The 15,000-nt window shown below is 44.2% G+C and overlaps 1 protein-coding gene across 5 annotated transcripts in view; it reads right to left on the bottom strand.

Annotated features, from left to right (window-relative positions):
- Positions 1 to 12,392: 12,392 nt before the first annotated feature.
- The window catches only part of sema6dl (sema domain, transmembrane domain (TM), and cytoplasmic domain, (semaphorin) 6D, like), a 20,754-nt gene continuing 18,146 nt past the window's right edge, over positions 12,393 to 15,000 (bottom strand). For all 5 annotated transcript variants that reach the window (XM_053499874.1, XM_053499875.1, XM_053499877.1 and 2 more), the window contains one exon: positions 12,393 to 14,242. In XM_053499874.1, coding sequence (XP_053355849.1) covers positions 13,017 to 14,242 — 1,226 coding nt within the window. In that variant the 3' untranslated portion in view covers positions 12,393 to 13,016. The remainder of the gene's footprint in view (positions 14,243 to 15,000) is intronic.

Here is a 15,000-nt window from a genome sequence, read left to right as displayed (position 1 = left end):
TCAGAGAACAACTGTCTGGATCCCTGGCAGCTCAGGAAACACATGTATAGATATACATGAGAGAGTTAATAGAAAAATGAGAGAGGGAGTGAGAGAGCAGAAGAGATGGAGAGATAACAGTTAGGTCTGGTCACAGTCACACAATGTATAATGTGAATGTATATTAACTGTAGAGTGCAAGCAGAGACTCCGGCAGGACTAACTATGACATCATAACTAAAAGGGAGGAGCCAGAAGGAAACACAGACATGAGGGGGAACTGAGATGTAAAGCAACCAATCACCTCACCGTCAGCAAACCTGAGTGATCAATGAGAGTGAGGAGGACAGCATCTAAACATACCAGTTCACCATAATACTCTACGTCCATGAGTCCCCCAGATCTGCTCCTTTACCTAAGGCTAATCTATTTATAAAAATGCTCGGCTAAATAAATAGGTTTTTAGCCTGGACTTAAACACTGAGACTGTGTCTGAGTCCCGAACACTATTTGGAAGACTATTCCATAACTTTGGGCTTTGTAAGAAAAAGCTCTGCCCCCTGCTGTAGTTTTAATAATACGCGGTACTGATAAGCAGCCTGCATCCTTTGATCGAAGTAGGCGTGGCGGATCGTAAGACACTAGCAGTTCACTCAGATACTGCGGCGTGAGACCATTTAATGCTTTATATGTCAAAAGTAGTATTTTAAAATCAATGCAAAATTTCACAGGGAGCCAATGCAGTGAAGATAAGATAGGGGTGATGTGCTCATATCTTCTGGTTCTAGTGAGGACTCTCGCTGCTGCATTCTGGACTAGCTGAAGCTTGTTTATGCATCTAGCTGAACAACCAGACAGTAAGGCATTACAATAGTCCAACCTTGAAGTGATAAAAGCATGAACTAGTTTTTCTGCATCGTTTAGCGACAATAAATTTCTTATCCTGGCAATATTTCTGAGGTGAAAGAATGCTATCCTGGTAATATTATCTACATGAGCTTCAAATGGAAGGCTGGACTCCATAATCACACCAAGGTCTTTTACTTTTGCACTTGATGGAACAGAAAGGCCATCTAAAGTTACAGAGTGATCTAGAATCTTACTTCTAGCTGTATGCGGTCCTATGACTAGAACTTCTGTCTTATCTGGATAAAGCAGAAGAAAATTAATTAACATTCAATCTCTTATGTCCTGCACACATTGCTCAACTTTAGTAACCTGGTTTATCTCATCAGGTTTTGCTGAGATGTATAACTGTGTGTCGTCAGCATAACAGTGAAAACTAATACCATGTTTACGGATTATGTTGCCCAGAGGAAGCATGTAAAGGGAAAAAAGCAGTGGGCCTAAAACTAAACCCTGTGGAACACCAAACTCCACTAGAGAACATGCAGAATAATCACCATTTAAGTCTACATATTGATAACGATCGGTCAAATAGGATCTGAGCCAGGAGAGGGCTGTACCCTTAATTCCTACTACATTTTCTAATCTGTGAAGAAGAATAGCGTGATCAACGGTGTCAAAAGCTGCACTGAGGTCGAGTAACACAAGCATAGTTACACAACCCTGATCAGAGGCCAATAGAATGTCATTTACTACTTTAACGAGTGCTGTCTCTGTACTGTGATGAGGCCTAAATCCTGACTGATACAGTTCATGTATGCCATTTCTATGTAGATATGAGCATAGCTGCTCCGCTACTATCTTTTCGAGAATCTTAGAGATAAAGGGGAGGTTTGATATTGGCCTGTAACTGGACAGCTGACAGGGTTCGAGGTCAGGTTTCTTGATTATTGGTTTGATTCATTCATTCATTCATTTGTATCACTCAAATTGTCTGGTTTCAAAGCCTGAATTTTTTGCCTAATATTTATGATTTTGTTATTGAAAAAGTTTATAAAGTCCTCACTATTACACGATGTTGTTGTGGAGATTTCTGCAGTGGTCTTATTTCTGGTTAATTTGGCTACAGCATTAAATAAACATTTAGGATTATTTTTGTTAATTTTCTATAGAAGAGTGGAGAGATATGTTGATCTAGCTACACTAAGTGCGTGTATGATCGTTATACCAGGGAGCAAGTTTCTTATCTCTAATAATTTTTCTTTTAACTGGAGCTACATTATCTAGGGTATAGCGAAATGTTGACTCTAAATATTCAGTCGCCTGATCGAGTTCTGTGGGGTCAGACGGTGATCTAATCGAAGTTGGGAACTCTGGGAGATTACTGATAAAACTCTGTTTGGTAGTTGATGTGAATGTACGTTTCATTCGGTAGCGCGGCGCTGTGTGTACATTATTACTGTGACACACTTTAATTGAGACAAGATAGTGATCTGAGATAACTTCAGATAGTGGTATTGTGAATAAATTTCTTATACTTAATCCAAATAATGTTATTAAATCTAAAGTGTGACCTGCTTTATGAGTGGGTCCTACTACACACTGATTTACTCCTACAGAGTCCAGTATAGACATAAATGATGTTCTCAGAGGGTCTTCTGGATTCTCAAAATGAATATTAAAATCTCCAGCAATTAACACTTTGTCTACAGAAACGACTAGGTTTGAGAGGAAATCTGCAAATTTACAGAGAAACTCAGAGTACGGCCCTGGAGGTCTGTAAATGATGAATAGCGGAATCGTCTGAGCTGACTTAATATAGTTAAATACACTTATGTTACTATAGAGAACTTCAAATGAATTAAATTTGTGTCCGTGTTTTTGTACAATAGTCAGATTATCGTTGTGAATAAATGCGACGCCTCCTCCTCTACCAGTTAACCGAGGCTGGTATGGAATAAAATTACTGTCAAAAATATTCGACTTTTTAAATTTTACTTTATTAGACTTTTTTAATTTGTTATAATATCAGGATATCATTTTCTTCATTGCAGGAATTTGTTCATTAAGCAAAGCTATGCACTGTTTAAAGTAAAAGAGAAAAAGTGAAATAAAGGGACTTTGCTTAAAAATGGCTGTTATTCCCAAATGGTTATTGCTCTATTTTAATAAATTCAATTTAATTCAATTTTATTTATATAGCCCTTTTAACAATGGTCATTGCCTTAAGGCAGCTTCAGAAAGTGAAAAGATAATTTAGGGAAGTGTGTATGAGTGATGAAAAATGTGTTTAGATAATAATGAGATTGTCCCTGGTGAGCAAGCCAAGGGTTTCAGCGTTTAAACTGGTAGACTGTGTCTGAGCCCCAAACACTGTCTGGAAGGCTTAAAGCTTAGGAGCTAAATATGAAAATGCTCTACCCCTTTTGTAACATGGTGGATTGTAACGGGTCAGGAGACTGGCTAAATATGTGGGAGCTAAACCATTTAAAGCCTTGTATGTAAGTAGTACTATTTTGTAATTAATTCTAAACTGAACAGGTAGCCAGTGCAGGGATGATAATATTGGGGTTATATGATCATATTTTCTGGATCTAGTGAGAACCCTGGCGGCTGCATTTTGGACTAACTGTAGCTTGTTTATTGAGGATGCAGGACAACCACCTAGTAATGCATTACAATAGTCCAGTCTGGAGGTCATGAATGCATGAACTAGCTTTTCTGCATCAGATACGGATAAGATGCTCCTAACACCATGCCACACACACACACACACACACACACACATACACTCTCTCTCTGCTCTACACTAAAACACTGCTCTGTCGTGATTCTTTTCAAAGGTAAAGTGCAGGTTAATTAGTTTTATTTTTACTTTACAGCAGTAATTCCGTTAGTGTGTCGCTCAATCTAGTGTCATTAGAGAGTTTTTTTGTTTATTTTTCCGATAAAACAGTGTTGTGTTCACGTGTGTGTGTGTGAAAAGAGTGGAGGAAGGGTAACTGTGTAGGACGAGAAGGGGGAGGGGCTCCTTACTTTTGCTACACACACACACACACACACACACACACACATACACAGCACCTGCGCGCACAAATAGAAAGACTTATCTGTCGGGACTTATTTGTACTTTTTTTAGTGCAGGTTAATTTGTTTTATTTTTACTTAATATTTTGTATTAATTATTTTTATTTATTTATTTTTTGGGCTGTTGAACGAATAATTTGAGTTTTCATTATTTCTTATGGGAAAATTCAATTTGTGAGAATAAGTGTTTTAAAATACGAGCCCCCTTCTGGAACGAATTATGCTCGTAATCCAGGGTTTCACTGTACCTGAATGGTTTTAATCAACACACACACACACACACACACACACACACACACTAGAGTGAGGTTAATGCCAGTTCAGTGAGTGCAGGAGTGTAACACCAAACATACTCTGGGATATTATTATTATTATTATTGTGCTCAGTGGCAGTATTTGACCGGGTCTGGGTGAGTGCTGTGAGACAGAGTGCTGTGAGACAAAGTGGTGTGGGACAGAGTGGTGTGAGACAAAGTGCTGTGAGACAGAGTGGTGTGAGACAGAGTGCTGTGAGACAGAGTGGTGTGGGACAGAGTGGTGTGGGACAGAGTGCTGTGAGACAAAGTGGTGTGGGACAGAGTGGTGTGGGACAGAGTGGTGTGAGACAAAGTGCTGTGGGACAGAGTGCTGTGAGACAAAGTGGTGTGAGACAGAGTGGTGTGAGACAAAGTGGTGTGAGACAGAGTGCTGTGGGACAGAGTGGTGTGAGACAGAGTGCTGTGAGACAGAGTGCTGTAGGACAGAGTGCTATGAGACAGAGTGGTGTGAGACAGAGTGCTGTGGGACAGAGTGGTGTGAGACAGAGTGCTGTGGGACAGAGTGGTGTAGGACAGAGTGGTGTGAGACAAAGTGGTGTGAGACAAAGTGCTGTGGGACAAAGTGGTGTGAGACAGAGTGGTGTGAGACAAAGTGGTGTGGGACAAAGTGGTGTGAGACAAAGTGGTGTGAGACAGAGTGCTGTGGGACAAAGTGCTGTGGGACAGAGTGCTGTGAGACAAAGTGGTGTGAGACAGAGTGGTGTGAGACAAAGTGGTGTGAGACAGAGTGCTGTGGGACAGAGTGGTGTGAGACAGAGTGTTGTGGGACAGAGTGCTGTAAGACAGAGTGCTGTGGGACAGAGTGCTGTGAGACAGAGTGGTGTAGGACAGAGTGCTGTGAGACAGAGTGGTGTAGGACAGAGTGCTGTGAGACAGAGTGCTGTGAGACAAAGTGGTGTGGGACAGAGTGGTGTGAGACAGAGTGTTGTGAGACAGAGTGCTGTGGGACAGAGTGGTGTGAGACAGAGTGCTGTGGGACAGAGTGGTGTGAGACAGAGTGCTGTGGGACAGAGTGGTGTGAGACAGAGTGGTGTGGGACAGAGTGGTGTGAGACGGCGAACACGAGTGTGTTATCAATAGACGGTAATTTTCAGTGACTTTCAGCGGAGTGTTTCCTGCAGCAGCGACACACTGATCTATAAACACTGAGACTGAAAGGTCAGAGCATCGACTGTTACTGACATTTTACTCTCACGTGTGTTACTGCAGCACAACATCGCTCGCTTTGTTCACACACACACACACACACACGACTCGAGTTATTTACCTTCAGCTTTATTTTCATCAAGTTGTAGTGTGTGTGTGTGTGTGTGTGTGTGTGTGAAGCATGTAGTCAGTCAATTTACCAGTGCTGGATTGTGCAGCTGCCATGACACGCCATGAATCAAAGTTTAGAAGCCGAGAGAGAGAGTGTGTGTGTGTGTGTTCAGTCTGACTGCAGCTCACTCTCCCACAGCTGAACTTATCAGAAACTAACGAGTGTGTGTGTGTGTGTGTGTGTGTGTGTGTGTCTTGGCTGATCGAGTGCTCCAGATGTTGCCTGACAAATGACTCTGGAAAATTTCCCACTGAAATCTAAAAATAACGCTCAGTGGGTTTAGTCGCCCCTCAGCCCACATAAACACAAGGCCAGCTGCTCAGGAGGAGTGTGTGTGTGTGTGTGTGTGTGTGTGTTTGACTAAACCTCAGCATCCTGCTTTTTCCTCAGTAAACATCTCTCTAACTTGATTTTTTTCCAGCACAGTGTTACACTGCAACACACACACACACACACACACACACACACACACACACACACACACACACACACACACACACACACAGAGTGTGATCCAGCGCAGCATTAATACTTTGACACTGCAGACATTTTGGTGGATATTTTCACTCTGTAGTTGCAGACGATGCTGCAGGTTCCTGCGGTTTCTTTTATTCCTGTTTAATTCTCTACAGTATAAACGAGAATCTGGTGCTGATGTAGCAACACCAAGAGCTTCTTCCCGTTCAGGATGTTCTCTCTCCATGCTGTGTGAAACACTACTGATTTTGTTTTACACACACACACACACACACACATGTATCTTTCAATTTTATCATCACTATAAGATGAGGATCTGAGATGACTTCAGACTCTGAGGGTTTGAGTGCAACCCTGTAGAGGAACCTCATTCCCAGCTCAGACACACATGAGGAACAGGTAGTCACACCATGTCCTTCACTTTCACAGACAATGACACCGACTAACATCTCCGAAACTAAACCCACCTCTTTATCCATCTCGTAACTTCTTTCAAATCCATAAACTCCTCCTGAAGGTGAAACCTTCTCTCTGCTGGCCTGCACGACCTCACATCCAGCTCAGAACCCATCGGATGTGTTTGAGATTCGGTTGTGTTCATCCTCTTGTGCAGAGAGGTTCGGTGTCACCTCTCACAGGAGATCTGACACACCCATGCTGGAGGATTGTCTAGGTTAGGTTCATAGTGTGGGTTCAGATCTTAACAGTGCTCCTCACAATGACCTGCACCCAGGTGACTTCTTCTAGGAGTGCTGTGGATTTCTTTAGAGTACACAACAACAACAGTCTGGGTTTTCCTTCCTGAGACCCTGCGGTCCAATGAAAGCGCCGTGTGAGCATCAGAAGCTCTGACTGAGAAGAACGTCCCTCTAATCGGGTCTGAACTGTTTCTCGTCCCGCTCCTGGTCTTTAATGACAGTTTCAAGAAGCACTCTCTCACTGCATCCATAAATCTCCTCTTTGGTCTTCCTCTAGACCTCCTGCCTGGCAGTTCCAACCTCAGCATCCTTCTACCGATATATTCACCATCTCTCCTCTGAATATGTCCAAACTACCTCAATCTGGCCTCTCTGACTTTATCTTCAAAACATCTATCATGGGTTGTCCCTCTGATGAACTCATTCTTGATCCTATTCATTCTTGTCACTCCCAAAGAGAACCTCAACATCTTCAGCTCTGCTACCTCCACAAATGCTCGCCTCTGCCCTTAACCTAGCTTCCACTACTCTTTTCCAAAGCTTCATTGTATGGCTTATCAACTTTATACCTCTGTAATTGCCACAGCTTTGCACATTCCTGTTGTTCTTGAAGATCGGCATTAATACAATTCTCCTCCATTGCTCTGGGATTCTCTCATGCTCCATAATCTTGTTAAACAAACTAGTCAGAAACTCCACTGCCACCTCTCCTAAGCACTTCCATACCTCCACAGGTATGTCATCAGGACCAACAGCCTTTCCACTCTTCATCCTCTTCAACGCCCTTCTCACCTCACTTCTACTAATATTTGCTACTTCCTGTTCCACAACAGTCACCTCTTCTACTCTTTGTTCTCTTTCGTTTTCCTCATTCATCAACTCTTTAAAGTACTCCTTCCATCTTCCCATCACCCTCCTGGCATCTGTTAGTACATTTCCATCTCTATCTTTAATCACTCTAACCTGCTGCACATCCTTCCCATCTCTATCTCTCTGCCTTGCCAACCTGTACAGATCCCCCTCTCCCTCCTTACTGTCTAGCCTAGCATACAAGTCCTCATATGCTCTTTGTTTGGCTTTTGCCACCTCTACCTTCACCTTATACTGCATCTCCCTGTACTTCTGTCTACTCTCTTCAGTCCTCTCAGTGTCCCACTTTTTCTTAGCTAGCCTCTTTCCCTGTATACACTCCTGGACTTCCTTGTTCCACCAACAAGTCTCCTTGTCTACTTTTCCCTTACCTGATAATACACCAAGTACCCTCCTACCTGTCTCCCTGATCACATTGGCTGTAGTTGTCCAGTCAACTGAAAGCACCTCCTGACCACCCATAGCCTGTCTCAACTCCTCCCTGAAGACTTCACAACATTCTTCCTTTCTCAGCTTCCACCACTTTGTCCTCTGCTCTGCCTTTGTCCTCTTCACCTTCCTCACCACCAGGGTTATTTTACACACCACCATTCTGTGTTGTCTGGCTACACTCTCCCCTACCAGTCACTGATCTCTTTCAGATTGTAACGTCGACACAAGATGTAGTCCACCTGAGTGCTTCTGCCTCCACTCTTATATGTCACCCTATGTTCCTGCCTCTTCTGGAAGAAAGTATTTACTACTGCCATTTCCATCCTCTTTGCAAAGTCCACCAACATCTGTCCTTCTACATTCCTGTCCTGAAGACCAAACCTGCCCATCACATTTTCATCACCTCTGTTCCCTTCCCCAACATGTCCATTGAAGTCTCTCTGCTGGCCTGCACGACCTCACATCCAGCTCAGAACCCATCGGATGTGTTTGAGATTCGGTTGTGTTCATCCTCTTGTGCAGAGAGGTTCGGTGTCACCTCTCACAGGAGATCTGACACACCCATGCTGGAGGATTGTCTAGGTTAGGTTCATAGTGTGGGTTCAGATCTTAACAGTGCTCCTCACAATGACCTGCACCCAGGTGACTTCTTCTAGGAGTGCTGTGGATTTCTTTAGAGTACACAACAACAACAGTCTGGGTTTTCCTTCCTGAGACCCTGCGGTCCAATGAAAGCGCCGTGTGAGCATCAGAAGCTCTGACTGAGAAGAACGTCCCTCTAATCGGGTCTGAACTGTTTCTCGTCCCGCTCCTGGTCTTTAATGACAGTTTCAAGAAGCACTCTCTCACTGCATCCATAAATCTCCTCTTTGGTCTTCCTCTAGACCTCCTGCCTGGCAGTTCCAACCTCAGCATCCTTCTACCGATATATTCACCATCTCTCCTCTGAATATGTCCAAACTACCTCAATCTGGCCTCTCTGACTTTATCTTCAAAACATCTATCATGGGTTGTCCCTCTGATGAACTCATTCTTGATCCTATTCATTCTTGTCACTCCCAAAGAGAACCTCAACATCTTCAGCTCTGCTACCTCCACAAATGCTCGCCTCTGCCCTTAACCTAGCTTCCACTACTCTTTTCCAAAGCTTCATTGTATGGCTTATCAACTTTATACCTCTGTAATTGCCACAGCTTTGCACATTCCTGTTGTTCTTGAAGATCGGCATTAATACAATTCTCCTCCATTGCTCTGGGATTCTCTCATGCTCCATAATCTTGTTAAACAAACTAGTCAGAAACTCCACTGCCACCTCTCCTAAGCACTTCCATACCTCCACAGGTATGTCATCAGGACCAACAGCCTTTCCACTCTTCATCCTCTTCAACGCCCTTCTCACCTCACTTCTACTAATATTTGCTACTTCCTGTTCCACAACAGTCACATCTTCTACTCTTTGTTCTCTTTCGTTTTCCTCATTCATCAACTCTTTAAAGTACTTCTTCCATCTTTCCATCATCCTCCTGGTATCTGTTAGTACATTTCCATCTCTATCTTTAATCACTCTAACCTGCTGCACATCCTTCCCATTTCTATCTCTCTGCCTTGCCAACCTGTACAGATCCCCCTCTCAACAGATGTCCATTGAAGTCTGCACCAATCACCACTCTCTCACCTCTGGGGATGCTCTGCATCACTTCATCTAACTCACTCCAGAATTTCTCCTTCTCTTCTAACCCACATCCTACCTGTGGGGCATAACCACTAACAACATTCCAAATCACACCATCACTGTGACCAGTCCAGTATGGGAGTCCTCTTAGTGATACGCATCATTGATTTGGCAAACGTTTTACGTCGGATGCCCTTCCTGACACAACCCTCTGCATTTACCCAGACTTGGGACTGGCACAAGAAGACAGTGGATTGTGCCCCCATGGTTGCTTGCATTGTGACGATAATTAAATGTTGATGAAAATAAAGACAGATGTTTTATTCCGTTTTAACCAAATTGTCATTTTAGTCAACGACATTGCATGCTGATTTTATCACTGTCACTGTTTATTGATGAGCGTAACGTGTCGTCTTAGTCAGAGGATTAAAGGTCATTAAACCAATATTTTTCATTTTCAAATATCATTATTTTCGTTGATAAAATTAACACTATGTTACATGTCTGTGTGTCTCTCTGTACAGCAGAACTCTCTGTCTCTGTCTCTGTTTACACTAAGTTGTCCTTCTTTGGTGCTCAGACAAATACACTCCCTGTTCGGTAATCGGAGAGTGAATCACAGATGAGAAATGGAAAAAGTAGATCAAAGGATAAAGATGAAGTTTTGTCTTAAAACCACTCCAGCGTGTTAAAATTCACTTATACCACTTCAGCGCTGTTATTTCAGCCAAAGTGAAAATATGAACTAATCCCAGTAAAAATATTCACTTTATCTTTTCTAATTAATATCTATTGGTGCAGGTGTTTGTTTACATTGAGACAGTAGCGCATTAGTAGATTATTTTACAGTAGATTATTAAATCCCACACATAACTGTTCATAACATCACTTTTACTCCACATTTAGATTCACTGATGGTGCAGATTAAACTTCAGGCAGAGATCTAAAGACTGCAGGAGATTCAGTAACGTCTAGGCGGACAGTTTTGTGTGACGCTGAGACAGACAGACAGACAGACAGACGTGTTTCTGAAACAATAATGTTTCTAATGTATGAACCATGAAGATATCACTGAAAGAACAAAGTCTTACTGATGCAAAGACAAAACCTCTCTTATTTAAACAGATGCAGGTGTACAGTGAAACGGAAGACACGAGTCAGACTCTCAGTGTAATCAGATTTTATTTCAACTCTACATGCTGTTAAAAAAAATCAACAAAAGTATCAGGAGCAGTGACGAGTTATTTACAGATTCACAGTACAGGTGCGGCGACGGCACACCTACAGGCTGAACACTGGATTTACACACACGCACGCACACACACACACAGAGACTGAGCTACATCACCAGGTGGAGGTGAGAGCCGAAACCCAGCTACATTAATAAGCTCCATGTCAACGCTCTGTCAGACATGTGGGCGGAGCTTATCTAGACGGCCGTGCTCGTGAACATCAGCACGTTGAGCGTATGGTCAGAGGTCATGTGACTTCCTGCAAACGTTTGATCAAACCTCCGCTAATGCCTTTGTGAAAAGACACACACACAAACACACACACACAGAACAATGACAACATGGAGGACGTCTCTCTCTTTTTCTTCTTTTTTTTATTTATTAAATCAGTTGATCAACGAAACTCTTTTTAAACATTTACTTTTAATTAATTTATATTTTAATTTGAAATTTTGATTGCTTTATGTCCTGTTCTCTCGTTAGCCGTGTGGACGTGCTAAAGCTAAGAGTCTCATAGATTAGCGCTAGCTAGTTAGCATCGTTTCCAGTCTGGTTTCCTCCGATATAATGCATTTTATGTATTTATTTAATTATTTTTGCATAAAGATGAACTAATGACCTGACGTGTGAGCAGGTTTGGAGACGGAGCGCTGTGCAGCGTGTTCGAGAACTTAGTAGTAAATGTTGAACAGCAGAGACGGAAGAAAACAATCTGTTCGGTCAGGTTTTCATACAATTTTTTACATCATCTGGCTGTGGGTCGGACCCGCCTAACAGGCTAGCGGTCGTTCAGAGACTAAACTATTATTATTATTAGTATTAATATCATCGTTACTTTTCCGCTCATTCTCTTGCTCGCGATCACTTGTGCAGCGACTTGAACCCACAGCGAGTGTTTTTCAGTAAGGCACAGAACACACACCCGCCTCTGAAATGTCCATATTTATCTATTTATATTTATTTATTTATATATTTACACTCAACGTCATTTCCAGCATGACTGCGCGCGAGGACGCGGCGTTAGCTCTTACAGTGATCAGATTTTTTGTTAATTCAGTCTGATTTGTTCGGTGCGTGTCTGATCTAGCTAATACACCGGCTCACGCTGGGACTTGAGTGTGTTGGAGACATGCAGTTATTTAGCACAATGCTAAAGTGTTAGCTTAATGATTCCATTACGTTAGCTACATTAGCCTCGTAGCTCCAGTGCAAAATTACAGAGCGACGCGCCTGGACTCGGCTCCAGGTGAGGGTCAGTACACCATCGGACTCGGCACCATGACAACCGAACCACTCGACCACGGTGCGTTTCTCAGACCGAAAACAAACACAATGCTGTTCTGTGGCTGAAATACACACACACACACACACACACAAAATACAAAATACTATTGTTTGTCTATTAGCAGCAAATTATTGAAATGTTTCCCAGTTTAAAAATGAAATAAAAAGTTCCGAGCACACACACTCACAATAATGTTAACGGTTTAGTTAGACAACGGTAACCTTTTCGGAGCTAGAGAGACACCGGCTGTAAGCGCACCCTCAAAGCGTTGTGTAACTCCGTAATATCGTAACTTTTTCCGTCGCCATGACGATGGTCACATCTCGCGCCACTCCTCAGGTCGAATGCACAGCTTTTTCCTCAGTCACAAGTTTTTGTTTTTGTCTTTAATCGAAGCTGGTTAACAAGAAACGGATTTCAAGTATTCCTGCTACAGGTTAATCCCACATGACCTTTGACCTCAGACGACCCTGCCGCCTCGGAGGTCAATGGTTTTGCTCATTTCTTTCAGTGTTCCGTCATATTGTCTGCAATTTGTCGGCATTTCCTGCTTTGTGAGCTACACGTCTCACAGAGTCTCGCAGCTTCATGCGTTTTGGTCGCACTTCCTGTTTTCCTCACGTTTTTTCCTCCCCTAAGCCCTGCCCTCGATATTAAAACCTGTCATTTTACTAAATTATGGAGTAACTGTTCGTACTCTTGCCTTCACTCTGTTTAATTCCGTCTAGTAGCCGCGTTTCTTTTACTGTCCTCATCCGAGCCAATCAGCTTGTGTTCTCCGGAGCGTCTGATTGGTCCTCGGCTCAGTAGCTGTATTTGTTTACGGGCCTCGTTTGCGGTACGAATCCTCCGGGTTTGGGCGGGACGTCTGGCCTTAACGACGGCGTTCGTTTAACAGAAGTCCGAGGAAGTGATCCGTATCCGCTGTAACTGTGTTGCCTAGAAATGCCTTGCGAGTCCATCCTGGAGGGCGGTGTGGGCGGAGCCAGGGTACCACGGAAACTGGAGTGGCGTGCCACCATGGCGCCCGGCGATCCAGCATGACGGTGTCCGGAGCCGGCACGGTGGAAACGCTGCCGGTCGAGGGTACCCATTTGTCCAGTGGGCGACGTGGGAACGGACGGGACGTCCACGCGCTTGGTGGGACTGTGCCGAGGCAACGAGGACGACGGCGAATAGGACGAAGAAGCCGAAAAGGACGAGGGCGGAGAATAGGACGTCGGGGAGTAAAGTGACGCTTCCCGACTCGGGACTTTAGGTGGTATTTCTGCTAAGTTCTCCAGGGGCTCGAGCATCAGTTGTGGGCGAGGACGAGGCATGTCGGCCATGATGGCTTTAGGGTTAGCGCTTGTGGCCTCGGTCTCGTTAGCCTCATTAAGGTGCTTCAGAAGCTCGTTAAGTGTGTTTCTTGCGTCTATGGAACGCCGGCGCTCCTTTTGGACCGACTTGACGCTGCCTGTGTCACCACTCGGGACCGTTTTCTCGTGCGTCGCGTTTGGAAGCACGACTGCGCTGGGGATGTTGGGGTTTTGTGGGCTTTTGGGCGGAGTTTCTTTCCGAGGCACACACATTTTTCCTTGCGCTCTCTCCCACTGGCTCTTGTTGGGCTGCAGCCCCTTCTGGTGAAGCACTGGCGTGGACTCGGGCGTGGGCAGCGCTGCTAGCTCTGGGTTCTGCCTGCTGAGGATGATGGTTTTGGATTCTGGACTTTTTTCCTCTTTGTCTCCGCTAAAGTATATCCGGGCCTCCTCCATGGCGCTGGGGAATTCCTTCACCGGACTCTCGAACAGGCCGTTCAGCTTGGTGAAGCTCCCGGTGGAGTCCGAGCGCGACGGCGCAGATTCCTCATCTTTACTGTGCGGCACTTTGTGAACTTGGCGCGCCCTCTTGTGAAGGAAGATGTCTCGGTAGCAGTAGACTACAGCGCCAGCGATGAACGCCCCCAACAGGAAGGCAGCGAACACGCACGTGATCAGGATGTTCATGTGCACCAGCTGGTTGGAGTCGGCCGCCTGGATCTCCCAAATACCTGCGAACACATAACAACGGAGTGTAAACTCACACTGAACACACACACGCGCACGTACACACTCCAACAGAGAGTAAAGAGCTCTTTTTCCTCCTCCTCCTCCTCCATCAGGCATCCGCTCACGCCCTGAGATTTATTTAAGACGTGTGAAGGTAATCCAGCCCCACAGAGCAGAAGTGCATCCAGAGCAGATGAGGGAATCGGATTAGCCGGAAGCTAACAGGATTACGTTAGTAAAGGAGATGGCGTCCACTCAACGCTAAAAGCTTTAAGAGATCCAGGAGTAAAGTTTAGCGTTTAGCCCCGGTTATCTGATCATACCATCAGAGTGTGTGTTAGCGTACAGGAGAGGAACGGAGTGTGTGTTAGTAACTGAAGCAGAAACAGTGCTGGTCTGCAGCAAGGCCTTCGGAAGACTTTCGTGAAAACCCAAGAGAAGGAGAAATAAAAGCAGAACTGAGAACTAAAGGGTGAAAGAACTCAGGAAAAGACCAGAGAGATAAAAGAGAACAGAAAGACAACATGGAGGGAAAAAAAAACAAATAAAGGAACAAAAGAAGAAAATAAAGTGACATGTAAGCTACGGGGAACTGAGCGCTGCTGCTAACGTCACCTCGCTAAGCTAACGGCTAAACAACAGATTGGCTATTAAAATACAAAAAGTGCAGAATGGAATGGGATGTGTGTGTGGGGGCGGTGTGTGTGGGGGGGGGATGTGTGTGTATGTGTGTGCATATGTATAAAGTGTGTATATATGT

The sequence above is a fragment of the Clarias gariepinus genome, chromosome 7 (genome assembly GCF_024256425.1).
Source record: "Clarias gariepinus isolate MV-2021 ecotype Netherlands chromosome 7, CGAR_prim_01v2, whole genome shotgun sequence".
NCBI classification, from domain to species: domain Eukaryota; kingdom Metazoa; phylum Chordata; class Actinopteri; order Siluriformes; family Clariidae; genus Clarias; species Clarias gariepinus.
The sequence above is the reverse complement of the archived record's forward strand: the minus strand, read 5'-3'. Positions and strand labels throughout refer to the sequence as shown.